This window comes from Anguilla rostrata, chromosome 7 (assembly GCF_018555375.3).
Source record: "Anguilla rostrata isolate EN2019 chromosome 7, ASM1855537v3, whole genome shotgun sequence".
NCBI classification, from domain to species: domain Eukaryota; kingdom Metazoa; phylum Chordata; class Actinopteri; order Anguilliformes; family Anguillidae; genus Anguilla; species Anguilla rostrata.
In genome coordinates this window covers 15,731,529-15,750,446 of record NC_057939.1, presented here as the reverse complement: position 1 = coordinate 15,750,446, position 18,918 = coordinate 15,731,529, and the positions used below count along the sequence as shown (strand labels likewise).

The following is an 18,918-nucleotide window of genomic DNA, read 5'->3' as shown; positions in this document are numbered from 1 at the left end:
TTTTCATTCCAACCCCTATGGGTCCCCATGGACAATTGCAAGTATTCTGTATCTCCCCCATGAAGGTTAGAGAGCCATGTAATTTTGATATAGCACTGAACTAGAAGTGCAAAGTGTGAAACACCACAAAGAAGCAAAGACCTTCATTTATGTATTGCGGTATTTCCATGCTCAACCTGGCATGTCGTATGCACAGGGGCAGACAGGAACTAAGTCCAAAACGTACAAGCCACGTATGGTGGCATGAAATCATTTGACCTTGTAGGCTGTTTTGAAAGTGGTACTTGGTTCGTTATCTGAACCAAAATGTATTGCATTTTATTGAGGTTTTATCATTTAAATAAAGAGAATGGAATCCTGAAATGTTCGGGTTGGGGAGGGAAGAATGGAATCAATCCTTATAATACCATGCTGGCCCCCAGCCGCCACCTTTTGTTGAATTTAATTAAGACTTTTCTCTTTGTGTCTTAGAATTAAAAAAAAAAAATGACAATGGACAAAAGAAGCCACATCATGCGCTTAGCACTTACCAAGATGTCTTTCCCAGCCCACTTGCATTCGTCTCGCCTTGATAAGGTTGCTGGCCATGCGATCTTAAACATCAAAAGAAAAGACTCCTCTTAAGATAACACTTCCTTGACAATAGCATTCTTTGCAGTTCTGTGTTTCTCTTGAATTTTATTTTATTTTTTTTTAAATCACATAATACATTTGCCTCTAGTTATTTCTAAAAGTGGACTGTTACAAGAACCTCTTTAATTCAGTATGTATGTTATAAATCATTAACCTTACCATTTACTATAGTCACAAAAAAAAACTATTTGAAATATTTTCTTACATGCATAGTTGAAGATTAAAATTATTTTTAATCTTAATAATTGTGATAATTACAATGCTTTTCCAATATTTATATTTCCATTATTTACAATATTCACCCCAAAACGAATTATTTTCAATAAACAAACAAATTTAAAAAACAAACAAACAAGAAAACAAATAAATAATAGTGGCCCTGCCCATAGGCTCTTCGTCTTACTGCAAACGCTTTTAAGAATCAGATAAAAAAGGTCCCATAACCTGTTCCAGGTGGTGTAATGAAATATCATACAGTGCATAGCTCCCGGGCGAAAAGGAGGGAAATCAATGTAATCAACCCCAGAGAAACGGACTTCGGGGCGAGAAAAATAGCTGAGATACGATCGGGGCAGAAATGAAACCGAATCGCGGTCTCGTGTTATTTGACTTCCTGACCGTCTCCAGTCCAGGCCGGTCGTCTCGGAAACAAACACGGCAGTCAGACTCTCTGCCAGTGAGAGAGGGAGGCCTGCTGCCGGGAGTCCGTTGGCCGCGTGTCTCCTCACATGGTTTCTGTCTCCCCCGTGTTTCGTTACACGCACGTTCTAGCGAGTGGAAAACAGGGCGTCTCTTTACACAGGCGCCTTTGCGGCTCATTGGATGCCGGACAGTGTTGGAAAGCTATGGGAAGTTCTCGTCGGGACCTCCTCTGAAAAGCCCATGAAACATGTTGCCTCATGTTTAGCTCTACCATTGGGCATTATACAGCAACAGTAAGATCAATAGCGAGGTTCAGTGCTAAGCCATGCTGCTGATATTGTAATTGATTCCCTATCCTCTTGAAGAACTGTTTTTGGACCGGTGGGTAATGTTCAACAGCCAGTGTGTACCAGTTGGTGGTGGTTGGAGTGGAAAGGGAGCTGGGTATTTCAGAGTTCCTGCCCGTGTTCTTGAGGGAAACAAAATGCAATTTGTCTTCACTTTGTTCCAGTTTGCGCTCCATTATTCATCCAGGTGAAGGATGTGCCTCTCGCGTGCTTCGGACAGCTGAGATTTCCGTGACAGCTTTGCCTTTAAATATTCATAGGAAGCTTTTCTGTTGAACCGCAGTCCCTGGTTGCCCATATCAGGGCTGTCAGAGGGGCAGCTATTCGGCCATGGGAGACCACTTCTCATTGGTTACGTCCATCACTTTCCCTTTTTACTTGATTTCTTGACAAGCTATATTTTCTTGAGATGGACAGCTTGTCAGCTTGAGTTTTCCGGCATCCACTCAAGTATTCGCCCAGTTCAAGATGCCAGGCACAGAGGGAGTGTGTAATAACAGGGGTATAGGAACTTTATTTCCACACAATGCTAGATGACAAAAGCAAGAAATCTCACAATGCACTTCAGATCTATTTTTCATGGCTTGCATGGTTCAAGTGAACTTTCCTAGCATAAATTAAGGCCATAGTATTTTATGTATTTATCATCATCATCATTATCTTCTTCTTCTTCATCATAATAACGTATTGTACCCGGGGAAGCAGGTAGCACTGGTGCCTCACAGCACAAAGTCCTGGGTTTGAATCCTGGCCTGGGCCTTTCTGTGTGGAGTTTGAATGTTCTCCCCGTGTCCATGAGGGTTTTCTCCAGGTACTCCGGTTTCCTCCCACAGTCCAAAGACATTCAGGTAGGCTAACTGGAGACTCTAAATTGCCCATAGGTTAAATGGTGTGTGCCCTGCGATAGACTGGCAACCTGTCCAAGGTATATTTCTGCCTCTCACCCAATTCACACTGGGATAGGCTCCAGCACCTCCAGTGACCCTTACCAGGAATAAGTGGGTATAGAACATGAATGGATGGATGTATTGTACTCCTCTTAGCTCAAACAGCTAATGCCATTTCTGAAACTGGAATACTTACACAAATAAATTCCAGGTGCAGTGCCTCGTTGTAGGCACTAATACAAAGTAGGAGCCATTTCAATCACTATGCTCTTAGTAAGAACTGTTTTGAAACAAAATAGTCATTTTCAAAAGGTGGCACTCCGTGTGTCAGCATAGTGGTAAGCCTGAGCAAACCCCATAGCATTGACTTTGGCTGTGCTCCTCCTTTTAGCTCTCATCACCCTTCCTCCCAAAGAAAACTCTGATGGGACCTACCGTCAAATAGTCCTTGTTTATGTTGAGCAGATTAAAGGAGAAAATGTGGTCCTTGGCTCCCACCAGCAGTCTGCCCTTCTCCTCGTCCAGCAGGAAGGTGTGATAGCTCGAGCTGTTAGCCAGGCCGTTAAAGGTAATTAGGTTGTTGGACTCCAGCATCTCTGAAAGGGAAAGGAGGACCAGGGAGGACATTAGGACAACAGGAAGGAGCAGAAAAATACTGACTCAGGAAAGCTCTGATTTTCTTTTTCTCCGACCTGCTGCCAATGGCATTGTGGGTAGGAATATGACCAGGCCTCTTGCTATCCCTGGCAGGTGCGTAGCTTGTGGAAACAGGACCAGCGCTGAGGAAATTGCCAGCATCCGCAGTATAAACAGTGTCCCTGGCAAGAACCCGCAGCCGCAAAGGCCAGAGTGTGACCTGCCTATGTAAATTAGCGACTTTGGGGCTGCAACTCAGAAAATGTGACGTCTGTAGTGTGACTCACTGGGAAGCGAGCTCTGCCTCACTGACAGCTCACATCCACCCAGTCCTCAGAGTAATTCGAAATGAGTGGAAGGAAGTTCACTTCTGTGAGCCGTCATGCACATATTGCATTGTTTAGCGCATGCTCACGTGCACAGAATGCTAAATCTCAACAGGACAACAATGCAAAATAATTTTGATCAACTTTGTAAAAAAAATTAATTCTGTCCATTAAAATAACTTTTCAGATTACAATGAAATGTCCTTAGTCTCTGCCACCCATGATTCATGAATCTAAAGCCTCATGCTTAATGACTTAATCATCCTGAATGTGAGTGTGGTGAAAATATGCACATTTTTGACCATTCGCTCTTAATAATCTAATCTGTTCCTAATCTAATTCCATGGACTGATGCAACACTGTCTGCCATTTTGGAATTTCGTACAACCGTCAAGCGTGTCGTAAAACGGCTGAAATGAGATTACTGGATAGGCGCAGCATGACTCAGTATGTGCTCAACCATGTAATTAGTGCGATCATTCACACGCGGTTAGATATGCCCAATACCTCTTTTCTTCTGTCAGCCTCGTGAAAATGAGACCAGAGAGGCCCCTGCGATATTTAATTTATGACTTCCCCAACCGAATGAATTGTGATTCAGATGAAAGGAGGGCAACCCTTGGCCCAGCATGGGGGATGTGGTCTTCGGTCGGTTTGTTGCATTCAGCTCAGATTTTGAGTGGTCTCTCTGAAATTTTAATCACTGATGGAATTTGCAGTGAATTTCTGAAAGCAACTTTCTTGGTGACATACAACACTGAGATCTTAATACGTAAGGTAATCTGCCTGATTATAGTATTATAGTACAAACTCATTGTACATATTAAGCATTATCAGCACTTCAGTATTAAGGTCACAAATAAATAAAAAATTTCTTCCATTTCATTGGACAGTTGGTTTGAATTTGTGTTATCCAGTTGGACAGTGCTAATGAAGTGTGAGAACTGAAATACACATTGCTAAATTTTAATGCATATGTAGAGATGGGTGTTTGGTGTGAGCAGGCAGGGGGGTAGATCACAGACTCACAACCCTGTGGTTCAGCTACCTTTGGCTAATACCTGCCAGACTGTGCAATCCCAGCCAGCCGCCACACTTGCTTGTTCACCCCACGAAACCCCGGAACCATTTCAACAATGGGCTCTACTCTGGGCAGAGGGGCCAGCCAGGGTGTGCTGGATGGGTGCTGCTAACCTGCAGCCAGGGCTGGCAATGACTGAGGTGACCTTGAATGTGGCGGCCAACTGAAAGTTCCCTTAATGTAAGCTGCCAATTATTATGAATTTTGTCCAAGCATAGTGGCCTTTCCAAAACAAATTAACAGAATGGCAACTGACCACGAATGCAAAATGAGTATTGTAAGAATGCATGTTCATTTCAACATGACTTGAACCACAGCAGTGCAAGTATATATGAAGCTAATAAAAGTTGTTTTAAAATGAGCAAGAGGGTGGAATTCCTGCCATACCCATCTTTCAGAGTTTACAGGAAACCCACAGGAAACCCACAGGAAAACCAAAGATCGGTGCTCCAGAGGGTTATGGGGGTAAGGGTATGAGCACACATTAGTGAAAAAAAAAAGATCCCACAAGTGACTCAGAAGAGCCCTTTCCACACCCCACTCATACCTCCATCATTAGTCAGGATGAACAGAAGCCAGGACAGGCACACCCCAAGGCTACTCTTTTACCCCTTGAGTCTTGACACCTGCACCCGTATTTTGGAATAAATGGAGAGAGAGAGAGAGGGTGGGTTCCAGTTTCTGCAAAAAATGAAGGTTCCGCTCAGCAGTTTCTGGTGGTGTTAAAAATTAGTATGTGCCATACACTGCAAGCCTCAACCTTGCCTCATTTTTCCTTTGGCTTATACAGTGCCAGATGTGGCTTTTACTGCCATGACAATGACACACTTATTCCTCCTGTTTATTCTGGTGGAAAGTGAATGAATTCATTCCAGCTTCACAGTGGAGTTTTGGGGGAATTTTGGGGAGTTCAGCTCTGCCACGGAGACCTATTGTATTTATCATCATGTCATATTTGTCATCAGCTGGATCCAAGATTTGTTCTTGGAAAAAAATGTGGAGTACTGTAGGTGCTTGGGCGGGAGAGAAATTTGGAGCCACATTACTGCACAAGACAAAATAAACGTATCAATTTCTGTTAGCTGTAACTTAGCAGGAGCTTAAGAAAGAGAGAGTGCTACAACGGCGCAGTTTTATAAAATAGTTGTATAAAAAAGGTAATGGGAATTCACACAAACAAAATACGGGTGCAGTTTCAGTACTTGAAACAAATGAATTATATTATTGTTTACATGATCCATAAAACCCCACCGTGAGCAAGAGCAATACTGCAATAGCTGCAGCAATAGTCTGTTTTGAGAATGGGTAGGGATCTGTTTCCACAGAAAGATTATTTTAGGCGGTTCGTCTGCTGACAGGGTCAACACGTCTGTTCCAACAGTCCTGTTTTTTATATCAGCCGTTCCACATTATTATTATTCCACAGATATTATAAACTCTGGGGGTGCAGAGAGCTATCTTTTGTGTGATCATAACAAAAACACCTTATGATGGGTTTCCCAGTCTCTAAAACTGGCTTTTAGAGTGTGCTTGTATCGCTCTCTTCCTGACCTGTGTCAGTCATCAGAAGCTGCTGGCCGCGTACGCTGGCATGGGGAATGCAGGCCAGCTCATCTTTTGGATGTCGGAGTTCCTGTTTTGCCAGAGTACCTCAGGTCAGACCGGATCTGAGTGTGCGATCTTATCTTGAAAACATTTCCTATCAGATAACCTCGTAACGACTTGCAGTGGACAATCCCCCCAGTTAAGCATTGATGACGGTTTGAGGCTGAGGAGGCTGGGAAAGCCAGTGCAATAGTGATTACAGAATGGAATAAGGAACAGGGTATGGGAATCTTTTTAAAATTAATTGTAGGCTTGGCTAAGGGGGGAAATTAGGTTTTCCTTTAAACAGACACAGTCGTCATTTTAAAGTTGACTCAGGGTAGCAACGGACACATCAAACTTGGGCAAATATATTAGCTATAGTATAGCTCCTAGGTGCCAAAACGTGTTAAGTCCTGTAAAACCAACTCAAGAACCCTATCTCTCAAATGCAATGACATTTTCATTTAAATACATAATACAATAATTCAGATCTATTTTCCAAAAATCAACAAAAAAATATAAGCATTAACCAAGTCAGGTATGGATCCAGGTTTGCTTCTTGCATTCTGCTTCTTTAGAAAATGTTCGAGAATGGCTCCTCCAATCACAGCCCTCTTCCTGCTTCTGTTTAAAGAATTGTCCATGCGGTCAGTCATTGCTGAGTACACAATTATAGCCTCAATCACAAGACAAAAATGTGCATTCATGTAATATTTTGCATCCATTTAAATGCATCCTTAAATTACATATCTCATCTCCTCGTCTTGGTTTGTCATAACCTGAGATTTCATGGCACCTTAAATACAGAAATAGCGACAGGTTTAAATGCTTTACATGCCATCGTACTGCTGGTGTCTGAGTATAAATACGAGCATGTATTGTGCACTATGTAAAAATCCTTACATTGCTTTTAATGGTGTTATGACAACGCAACATATGCTCACTCACTTTTGCTCTCGCACTCACACACCATAATGTCACTATAACATGATATTACTGTGCTGTATTATTCAATCTGAAATAAAAGCCATATGTTTTCATTATGAGAGAGGATTTATAATTGAGATTTCTATTAAGGCAGAACAACTCAATATAAGCTACGGTTTCGCCCTCAGGGATAACCAGAGAGCCAAATACATCTTCATTTCATTTTAGCAAAATAGCATTTCCATCACTTAAAAACATCTGCCCTAATATAAGCCAATACATGTATTTAGTAATGCATAAATGTGAAGTCTACACATAGTTGCTAAGGGAAAGACGTTTAAATTGCCAGAACAGATATTCTGAAGTTTATTGCACGCAGCTTGATTTTGAGTTATGCATGCTATGATTCTACCAGCATTATCACATGGCTTTCCTTACAAACTGTGTGCTATAAAAAGACTGCTACTAATGAACTGGACTGGGTGAAATCTGATCAAGGATGTGTCAGATCTGCTTCTACAATCAAGACAAAATGAGTAGGTTTGCCAATTCAAAGAGCACCATGGGACATCTGAAAAACTACAAAACTACATAAAATCTTATGGTTATAATTTGACTGATCCATGGAATTTATTCTTAACGGAAAATATCACCCCATTTTGGAAAATGCATATTTAGTTGCTTTATGTTTATTGTGTTAGAAACATAATTCCAAAATGAAGTTTAAAAGTTCATCATATGATGAATACCGAGAACATGAATGCCACTGTACGCATGCTTTACATATTCGGAGTGGAGCTCTTCTCAACACATTTGGAATAATCTTTCTAACTTTATGAAGTGCTGATTATTATGTATGTATTGTTAATTGACTGCTTTTTATGTCAAGCAAAAACCTGTAAATATTTTTAATCAAATCCAGAGGAAACACTGTACCCATTCCACTCAATGCCCTGAGTCAGGCCAACCAGACACTTTCCTCAACTTGTATTGTTTTTTTCATTTCTCTTGTTTTCTTTTGGTTGTTTCTTTAATAGAACTACCTTAGCTGCCTTTTGGCTGTGTGCAGGGACTGATGTGGTGGCTGGTGTTATTTAGTTAGGGGTGAATACACTTACACGTACATGTATGCCATTCCACTGTAAGGTTCACTGCCATTAATGATATATCCACAGAAGAACAGGTCTATGGTGCTCAGTCAATAAAAAGAGTAACGCTAAGGTGGCCAAGACATATTACAAAGGACACCTGGCAAAGTTTTAACAGCGTCTTGTCCCCTGTACGGAAGTGTAGACTGAAACAGCCTCAGGCCTGTCTCTCAGTTTAAAACACAACAGACCTCTTGAATTATGTTGCTGAATTCTGTAGAGTGCCTTCTGTCAGACTCACCAAATACACTAATACACCAAAAAGAATGAAATAAACCTGTTTTGGAAATGACGTTCACATGCCTAAGGCAGGGTAGTCAACGCGTGAAGCATCAGCTGAGCTTAACAAGCATGCCGATGTGGCACCGTAGCAGAGTAATGGCTTAAGCACTGTACCAGACCATGACATTCAGAGCTAGGGATTAGAATCCCAGGTGGGACAGAGCTATTGAACCCTTCAGCAGGGTGCTTCACCTCATTTGCTCCGATAAAAATCCAGCTGCACAAACAAACTTGAGGAATGCAAACAATGTAAACTTGTATCATCTTAAGTCTCCCTTGAAGAAGGGCATCTGCTAAATAAATAACAAAACAACAAATAAAACAGCTTCGAGTACGGAACGTGGCTAGCTTCCCCTTTTTAACGGCGTGTGGTTTCCTTTTGAAAGAAAAAAAAAGATGAAAGAACGGAGATGAAGATGAACGTCATATATTTCTTTTGTTTATTTTTGAGATTTTTGTCTCCCAGAATAACAAAGTCCCAAGCAAACCCTGACGCAGGTCCCTCCCCCCTGGCTACGTTCTCTTAGCCCCCTTTGATGCCAAACAGGGCAGTCTGAAGCCAGGCCCAGCGCAGTAAAACAAAAGGCCGCTGTGGACGGACAGAAAAGGGCCGGTGCCTTATAAGCCGGGGGGCACAAAGTGACTTCTCAGCTGGATAATTCCATTCGCCGTGGCGTGTTCTTCAAAAGCCCCACGGAAGCGCCTAATGAGATGACGACTGCACCTGCCAATGGGAACTCGCAAAAATAAATACCCACAAATTCAGCTAATCTGAGCTTCCTAATGGCTGCCTGAGATTGCAATTTTTGCCTTTGTAACCTCTCTATAGACTAGTTCTGTTAAGAATGCCAGTTGTGCTACCCTTGAAAGTGAATGGGAATTTATTTATTTATTTATTTACCAATACCACCAAAACTAAGGTTTCTACCGTATTGATATTAATGGTATGTCACATTATGTGTGATACATGAATGTATGCACATGAATATAATACATAACACAATTATTTTTGTTACATGTAAAGTGTTTTAGTGTATATTTCTTTAAATGTTGAATGTGTGTTTATGCTTGCTCACTGGTTATCACCCTGACAAAGGCATATTTTGCTGAAACGTTGAAAGTTGATAAAGCAATGTGGAACTTGAGTATGTGATTCTCTGATTTATTAATATTTACAATCAGTAGTCTGCAGGTCTTTAACTTTTGGGAGTGCGCCATTTTGTGTTTATACATGAGTGTAGCAACACACCACGTAAAACATAATGGGCCTCATTCATGAAACTTGTGTACGATCACATTTGATTGTAAACTGCATGTAAGAACGTTTCTAAGAATATTTTGGAACAATTTCATCATTTTTGTTTTATCTGTACTGGTTCATGGCTGTTTCCTTATGCAAATCACATGAACAGGATCGCACATAAAATTTACAAACGGCTATAATACATCATCTCATCTCTGGGATATGCACAAAAACAAAGTGTGTAATGAATCTCATATTGTTTTTTTTTGTTTTTTTCATGGGAATATTTTTAAGAAAAAATAAATACTTAAAGAAAAGTTTTGTGGTTGAGGCTCAATGATAATAAAATAAACACTTGAAGTCACATGCTAGTCATTTAGATGTGACGCCTTGAGCAGCTTCACTGATTGCAGAAAGACTAGAGAAGGGCTGCTCAACCGAACCAGTCCCAGATCAGGCTGCTGGAACTGCCCACGGCTCAGTGAAATCAATATCTTCCACCCAGTGGTCCTTTCCATGGAAGTGCAGTGAGTGCACATCACCTATTACTGTTAGGTGAGTGCTGCTGTTCTCTTCCTGCATTGCCCAGGACTGGGCATGTACCGTACCAACTGCACTGGAACAGGCAGCCCTGGTCCACAACAGAGCTGGGCTAACTCACCTCAGGGCTAAAGCTGGCTGCCGTGATGCTGCAAGACTGCTTTTCTGTCACATTACTCACTGCAGCTGGCCTCTGTTAAGATCAAGATGACTGCCTACACCTCATCTGCACTCAGAGTCAAGATGTTTCCCAGAAAAATGCAGGCCTAACATTACTCCCAGTCTGCATCTGGTTTTTGAATGTGCTTGGTGATGCTGTTCTTCTTCTTCTTCTGCCCAGGGCTTTGGGTGCTATTAGAACCAGTGTTAATGGAACCAATGTCATCACATAGCTAGTCCACTTTATAACAGCTCACTTACAGTATAAGCAAACCAGCAAGAGCATGGCTAGCAGTCAGCTGACACTAGAAAAACAAATGAGCAAAAAGACAACTTGAACTAACCAAAGCGAGCAGCCACAGTCAATGCCATCCCATTCATACCTGTCTGGACTTCTATCAAACATACATTTAAGGTAGAACTTGTTTCACCTTTGACATGAATGCCTTTGCTATTGTCTTTGTGTAGATATTCGTATCTGTTTATATGAGGAACTTTTCATATGTACTGCATACTGTAATACCTTCATCAGGACTACATTCACAACTCTGACTGTTCTCTTAGAACAGTGCAATAAACACAGGCAGAGAGGTCAGAGCTATTACAACAGGGCCAGCAGCCCCAGTTGTGCGCTTTGAGGCTGTTCTAGGTTGGTATCACATTATGAGCATTCAGAACCAGAAGAATAACACTCACAGAACCTGTACAAATATTTTCTTTAGACCTCCCTGTGAGCAGCTTTGGCAAGTCTCCTTGCGAGAGCCTTGGAATCTGTCGAAAATGAACACTGTAAAGCGAGCAGGGGGTCAAGGAGGACTTAGTTAATAGTTCCTTTCTCTTCCCCTTCTCTGTGCATGCATTCAGAGCAGAGAGGATCCTGTGAGCTAGGGCCTGCTTTGTGATGTTAAGTGCTGCTTACACAATCCACTTGTGCCGCCCTGTGAATGCCATCAACGCACTCCACGGCGCAGCGAAATATATTGATTCATGCAAAGCAATCATCTGACGATTGAAAAACATAATGGAAATTAAGTGGATTCTTTCGAACTTAATTTTGTACTGGAAATAAATAGGAAAGTTTTTTTCTGTCTGTTTTTTTCCTCCTGCCAGCACATTTTGCATCTCTTGTCTTTGCAACAATAGTTGAATGATTAAACAATTAAAGGTCACAACACTGTAAGCGAGTGCTAATTTTACTCCTAGAATGCAGTAAATTCATTAAATAAACCTGGTCCAACATTTGAAAAAAAAAAAAAATAAATAAAACAGTACATTTTCTAATCTAAACTCAAGTGTACCAAAGCCCTTAAAAGAAAGTATATGATTTAAGGCAATGCCTTTGTATTTTCCATACTGAGAAACCTCTGAAACATGCTTCTGAAGGAAACCAAGGTCGCTACTGTTCAGAATTCAAGCTTTTGTCCTCCGGTTCAGTACAACTCAGGCATTGTCACAGCTACGGACACAGGTGTTGGAGACCAGCTTCTATGGCAATGGCCCACATGACAGAAGTGCTAAAATGTTATTGCAAGCACACAGATATTTGTGGGCTTGCGCTTCCATTTTCTTCCATTTTATGCAGGTTTGTACCAATTTCCCTGGATTGCTACCTGGGCAAGGAATTCAGAGCCGTATAGCCACCGGCAATTTTATTTTTAATAGCCAGCTGACAGTTTGAAAAGGGAGACAAATAAACAAAGTCATGCTTCAGGTGGATGTCTTGCTCAAAGCGATGCTGATACAAAGAGCAAACTCATAGCAATGTGTAACTAAAGTGTGTCTTTATGGATGTTAACTTGTCTGAAAGTGAGCACCACTCTGCTGTGGCATTGTACAATCTAACTGCTGAAGGGCTTCGTCTGTAGCTGAGTAAATAATTTCAGCATGTTACTGCAAATCTCATCTCTTTATTTGTTTTGTCCTCTATTCTCCAATGCAATATAAACGGTCAATTATAGGCCTGTCTCATCATTATAAATCCCTCTGCAAATTATTCTCTGAAAAGCATGCCCAACCCATCTGCTGAAATAAGTTATATGGCTTCCGGGCTTTAAAACCTAAACAGCTGACACAGGCTGAATGCAAATGCCTGATCTAGGAGCCTCTATCATATGATGAGGCAGACAATATCCTGCTGAATGAATCCCTCCTCATCAAAGATGATGCTATGTCCAGTTATGCATCACCCTCATTCCCAGTCGCAATCCAAACCGTCGCGCTAAGAGTTAGTTCACTGATAGCTGGATGAACTTCCCGTGAGTCACGCTACAGAACTACGCATCGTTTAAAAAATTCTGTGCAAATATTCTTGGTTAAGGGGCTAACCACCAAACTCGTGATGACAAGTAAGAAGTGAAAGAATTATTTGCCTGAATTCCTAACTGGAATTTGAGATTGAATGCCCTCCCTGTGTAACACCATATGTTGCGTATGGATTTGCAGATGCATTACAGTGTTCGGGGAACACATTATTTTGCTGAAACGCAATATTTCTGTCTCACCACATTCTGTTTTTTTTTCCTTTCCATCATACATAAGAAACCAAGTATATAAGGAACCATTTAATGACACCAAATCTTCAATTGAATTTTGGGGGAAAACCACAAACTGCTATAGACATCACTCATTGAAAATGCTGTTGTAATAGAAAACTATATTCTATTAATGATTCTGCTATGCATGAGGGCTTATTGTTGATAGCATTTTATATTTTCAAATGTAATAAACAGCTGCAGTCACTGTACTGGGGATCAGTTTCCTGAAACTGTGAAACTATTAACAGTACAAAAGGGGGCCATCCATCTCAGTGGCATTGTTAGAGTAACACTGAAACTGTGGCACAAGTTCTTGCACTCCCTGGATGAATCTCCTGGTGAACGACTGCACATAGTCACAGATAACGCCACTGTCTGGTAGGGGTCAGTCATCCTAACTCTCTTCCTCTCGCACACCCCCACTCTCCCCCTGTCTTTTGTCCTGTTTACCTTCTGTCTCCATATTTTTTTTTTTACCTCTCTCTCTCTCCCTCCCGTAATCACTACCTCCCACTCTCTGTTTTTGTCTCTCGCTGTTTTATCTTCTTTGCCTCTTTCGTCTCTTGCCGTCCCTACTCCCATCTCTCCTTATCTTCCTGCCTCCCTCTCTCTCACCTTCTCTACAGGTCAAAGTATCTCACACACTCTCTATTATTCCCTTTTTCCATCTCCCTCTTCCACTGTGAGCTCATGACTCTCTTCTCTTCTCTCGTGTTTTCATTAACTCTCCTGCACTCTTCCTCTGTCTCACCATCTCTCTTGACTGTTCTCCACCTCTTCTTGCATCTCGCACTCTCGCTCCATCCTCCTCCCTTGTGCTCTCTCTCTCTCTTTCTCTCTCTGTCCTTTTCTCCCTCAGATTTATTCTGTTACAGTGGATGTCAGATGCAGAGGGCAGATGGATGCACCGGAACAGTCCCATCTGAGACTGATAAAAATAAACTCTCTTACCCTACATTCTGATTGTTCACTGTGGTGCACTGTGGGGCACATGGAGCCAGGCTCAGTGCTGCCTTGTCTCTCTGTTATTCATTTAGATCGGCCAATTAAACCATAAAACCCTTTCCAACAACGTTTTCAAATGAATCTCTGACTAAACTCCACATTATTCACCGCTGTGTTGATTTATGCATTTTACTCACAGGCAATTCATCTGGTTCAGTGACAAAACTAAGCCCTTAACTACAGGATTCCATAAATAGATTACCTTTGGTTGTTTTCTAAATATATCAAGTGCATGGAATTACTGAGGCTGCTGTATTAAGTTAATTTAAATCCATTTTTCCATTTATATTACTACAGGTTACTTTGAACAATGTGCTGTCTCTCCTGGTATTAGGTAGTGCAGCATAGGTGGCTTCTGTAGGTGAGGAATTCATTAACCTTCCATTTTGGAAGGTAGAACCAGGCCAGACAATCTCATTTTCTCTTTAACATGAGGCAATGACAAGGGGATACCTGCGAGAATCGGAGCCATTCCATGGTCCCGCGCCACGGGAGCACAGCGCTCCTGGAACGCCCAGGAACGTCTGACACCTTTTTATTTCGCTCATCACCTGCGAACGCACGTCCCCAACACACCGGTCAGCACTGCGAGGTGCAAATAGAGGGTGTGGCTGCCAGTGCAAGCATGTAGGTGCTCTGGCATGAAATGACAAATAGCCCATTCCAACTGGCCAGGTACATCACTGTGCACCTTGTGCAGTGTCAAATGTAGGGCACACCAACATGTTGTAAACTCAGAAATGGAAAGGAAACTGTTCACACGCCCATCGAAACCGAAGTTGAGCCTTTAGATTCTTAACGTGCTTGTGGATTAAAAGCTTAATGAGGGCGTTAAGTAAAACCTTTTCTGTCCCCACAGTAAATGAGGCCTGCTTGTAGGTCTTGCGCACAAAACAGCAGGCTAGCTTTACTAAGATAAGATTTTCGTAAGGCTTGAGAAACAAATGTCACTCTTCACAGAGACTAATATTACTGTAGACCTTGGCTAGTGATATAATGGAGACATGCTGGTGCAAGGCACTGTTGCCATGAAAACCAAAGATGTACCCTTTTTCTGAGTGTTTCCTTTTCCAGTTACGTTGTGTTGATACAGTCGGTCTACGTTGCCTTATGTTTGAGTAAGCCTGCGATTGTTTTTATAAACCCTTAACACTAATAGACCCTTAAACCAGAGCTCCAGGCTCACCAGTCATATTGGGATAGCCTCCAGTTTTCCCTGAGCATAGCAGGGGATGCAGACATTTCCCATAGGCTGAGGTCCAGGCCTTGTGGGAGTCTAAACCCACAAATTGTCAGCGGGGAGTTGTTGACAGAAATCTAATGGCAATCATTGAGCTTATCTAATTATTCTAGCCCATTTAAAGTCTACTCCAAGGTTAATCAATTGACCTAAGGTATATATGGACATATGTGGTATTGATTTTATTTTTCCCATCACTTCACAACTAAATAATTATTGCTATTTCTACAGCTGAACCTTTTCATATGGAATTTAGTGTGCTGGTATTACTCCCCATCATGGATGTTTAAGAATCACTCCGTTTTGTGGAGAAAGAACAAACCAATACTATGCTAGAGTAGCATGGTTTTGGTCCTGTTTCCTAATAAAAGAAAGCCTGTCTCATATCATCAGCAGTGGGAGCAGAGAGCCCAGCTCAGGTCAAACCCCCATGTCAGCCAATCAGCTGAAAGGACCCATCTCCACCAGCCCCCTGCGGTGAGTGAGCCAGCCTAGCAATCCCAGTGATACCTGACACCCGCCCCACTGACGAGCACTCACAGGTGTGCCTACCAGCAAACACTGGACCCAATGTCCATTTGGAAACTAACTGCAAAATGCTGTCGAACCCCCTCCCCCTCCCCCTCCCCCAACAAATGGTGATGCAACAGATCGCACAATGCTATGTTAGTGTTACTTTCTTTATAGTACTATGTATTTTTGCATCGGTTTCTAGCTTCATGATACTGTCCAGCATCATTGTGGGCTGAAACAGCGTCTGTGGTTGGAGTCCCAGTTCCAGCGGGGGGGCCTACATGTGACTGTCACAGTTGGCGGTCTGTCCACAGACAGGCTGCAGCGTCTTGTCCTAGGCCACACAGAGCTAAAGAATCCCGAAAATATCCGGATATAAATGACTGGCCGTGTCCAGGGCAAGACATCCACTTAAAGAGTGACACTGAAGACTGTACTTAAAAAACATGTGGTATGTGGCTTTCTGAGAACAGTTCCACAGGGAGATGATCAAATGGAGGAAAACAACATTGTGGGGCTGGTATAATTGAGCTCACCTTGTAATTACCCATATCCGTCTCGTCACTGGAATATATCGCATCTAGGAATTCACGAGAATGTAAACTTATAATAGGACAGCTCCAGACTGTGTACAGTGCGGTCAGTGTAGAGCGTGTCTATTTTGAAAGATTCATGATGAATTCCTACAGCACACAGTCTCTTTTACAGGTCCACCCCTGCAAAAAAAACTCTTTCCCTCAGATTTCTTACTTACTATTTGTGGCTGAATGGGCAGCAATTATCCCAATTGTCATGTTGTTTAATAAACCAATTTAAGTTCTGATACATATTTTTACAATCAGATTATTTATGATTCCAAACAATTTAACATTGGATTCTCTCCTACAACCTGCAGGGGTCAGTGTTTTCCATAATGAAGAGCTCCTTAAAACAGCATTCTCAGAATTAAATTAGCCAACATGGACTCAACACATAACCGTAATATCAAATAGAATACAATAATATTGCAATGGACTAGAATTCTAGAAACTGGAACTAGAATTATGATTCTTTTGGATTTGTTTCAAATTCATGCTATGACGTCCACATTGGATTTACTTTAGAAATCACTGAACAATGTTTCCATCTTTAAAGACAAGCTTTAAATCCTCACCCGCAGAAAAGACACATGGCTGACATACACACAAACCCACTCACTGATGGCTTCAGATAAGAGCCTTGCAGGCGTACCTTTGTTGAATAAAATCCCGCTATACTTGGTGGTAAAATAGACGCTCCGCGTAATTATAGAGCCAGAGAGAGAAATCGCTCATTTTGCACTTCCTTGGATGGCCGTCTGCAGAGAATTTCTCTCACCATTTATTTTGTGTAATTGCTACGCTGGATGCAAGTTCCAAAAAAAATGAATGCCACTTCGCTTAACAATCGGTTTCTCTCACATAGTTTACTTTCGGCAGCGCTCTTCATTAAATATATTCTGACAACAGCCAGAGCGGAGCGCGAGGAAACGTCTCTTTTATGGACATCAAAAGCTCAATCTAGCACCTGTGGGGTCTGCCGTATTATTTATCTAATTTAATGTATGTGATTGAGTGGCCAGGTGCCTGTTCATTTGATTACGCGTCTGTTCTGACACACCCGAACATCCGAAATAGGTGAAATCCCAATTCAGAATTTAGCCAGCGTGGACGTATCCTTGGAATTAGTTTCAATAGAATAATATCATTTTGCTGATAACTTCTTTTCTCATTATGTAATCACTCTTAATTAAATTGGGTAAATATGATGTTTCCACAACAATGTGTCATTTTCTAAAATAGTTATTGAGGAAATGATTATATTCGAACCATTTGTAAACCTGCGGATGGCTTGTTGGTGAAATCGATTTTGTAGGTTTCTATTCTAGTAAATCTAAATCAATGTTATGTTATCTTTCTTAACCAATATTTGACCCATTCACGTATTATTATTATTATTATTATTATTATTATTATTATATTATATTAATAATTGTCTGCATATGAAACGCTAGTTTTTAACAAACACTAGGCATTCTAAGTATTCTAATAGGTATGTATTTAATAAGGATGCGTACCGTTTATCAGTCTACATGCTTATTTATTTATTGATTGATTGATTCATTCATTATAATAATATAATTACGCAAATGCCTGGTTAATTTAAAATCGCGCGGCATTTAAAACCAGACAGACTTCTTAGGAGATATTTCTCTAACTGGATATTTATACCTGCAAGCATTGTATTACTGAAAAAAAAGCTTGGTTAAAATGACATGGTCAGGCCAAACGGATCGGAATATATTTAATGAAATACCTCTGGGTAAGCATATTTAACACTATCAGTATAACCTCTCAAATACGTAATGAATGCTACATGACCAATTTGACAAATCTAAGCGCATGACAAAATAGCTAATGATTTGAATAAAATATATTTACTTTGCATTGAATACGCAGTAAGCAATGCCTTTTCCTTTAAAAAAAAATAGTTTACAGCTCAATGGCTGTATAATTACTATGGTTACCTTGTGGGTTTGCCAAGGGCATTCAAAATTCATGTGAAATCAATAGTAGAAATACACACACTTATATTTAAAGTTCTGCAACTGTGCTAATTAAGGAGTAATAAATAATACTTAGAAATATCTCACTCAACTCAACTTCAGAAATCGTGGGTCAAATTTACACTATCCATACTTACTTACACGACTTGTGAGCATGTTATGAATTAATACAAATCAAAAAATAAATGAAGAAATATCATGAACATTTCACAATCCCACTGTCTATGATTGACGGAAACATACTTTCAGAACCATTTTTAAAAAGCCTCATTAAATTCAACCTTGGGCTTTATAGCTTGTTGCAAGATAACGGTGATAGCAGTTTCCCATGTAAATGGGTTTATAATAAATTACCATTCCAAAATTGGAGGTAATTTCAGGTAAACATTTTCCTGTTATACTGTGATATACTGTAACTGCACCACAGCCGTCTTAAGGCCTAAACCTGAAAGAACAATAGTACAGAGCTTGATCTGAACATGGTCATCAGAGCATAGTGCATACTGTAATAAAACAACTTTGTAATACGCTGTTTGAATGCTTACACTTCATTTGCCAATATTCGCATTCATAATATCTGCGTGCATGTATGAAGTATAGTGCT

The 18,918-nt window shown here is 41.0% G+C and overlaps 1 protein-coding gene across 5 annotated transcripts in view; it reads right to left on the bottom strand.

Moving 5' to 3' along the window:
• sema3ab (sema domain, immunoglobulin domain (Ig), short basic domain, secreted, (semaphorin) 3Ab) overlaps positions 1-18,918 on the bottom strand; it is a 122,151-nt gene that overhangs the window by 23,941 nt on the left and 79,292 nt on the right. For all 5 annotated transcript variants that reach the window (XM_064343125.1, XM_064343126.1, XM_064343127.1 and 2 more), the window contains 2 exons: positions 2,945-3,105; positions 531-593 (listed from right to left, as the gene is read on the bottom strand). In XM_064343125.1, the coding sequence (XP_064199195.1) occupies positions 531-593; positions 2,945-3,105 (224 nt within the window). The remainder of the gene's footprint in view (positions 1-530; positions 594-2,944; positions 3,106-18,918) is intronic.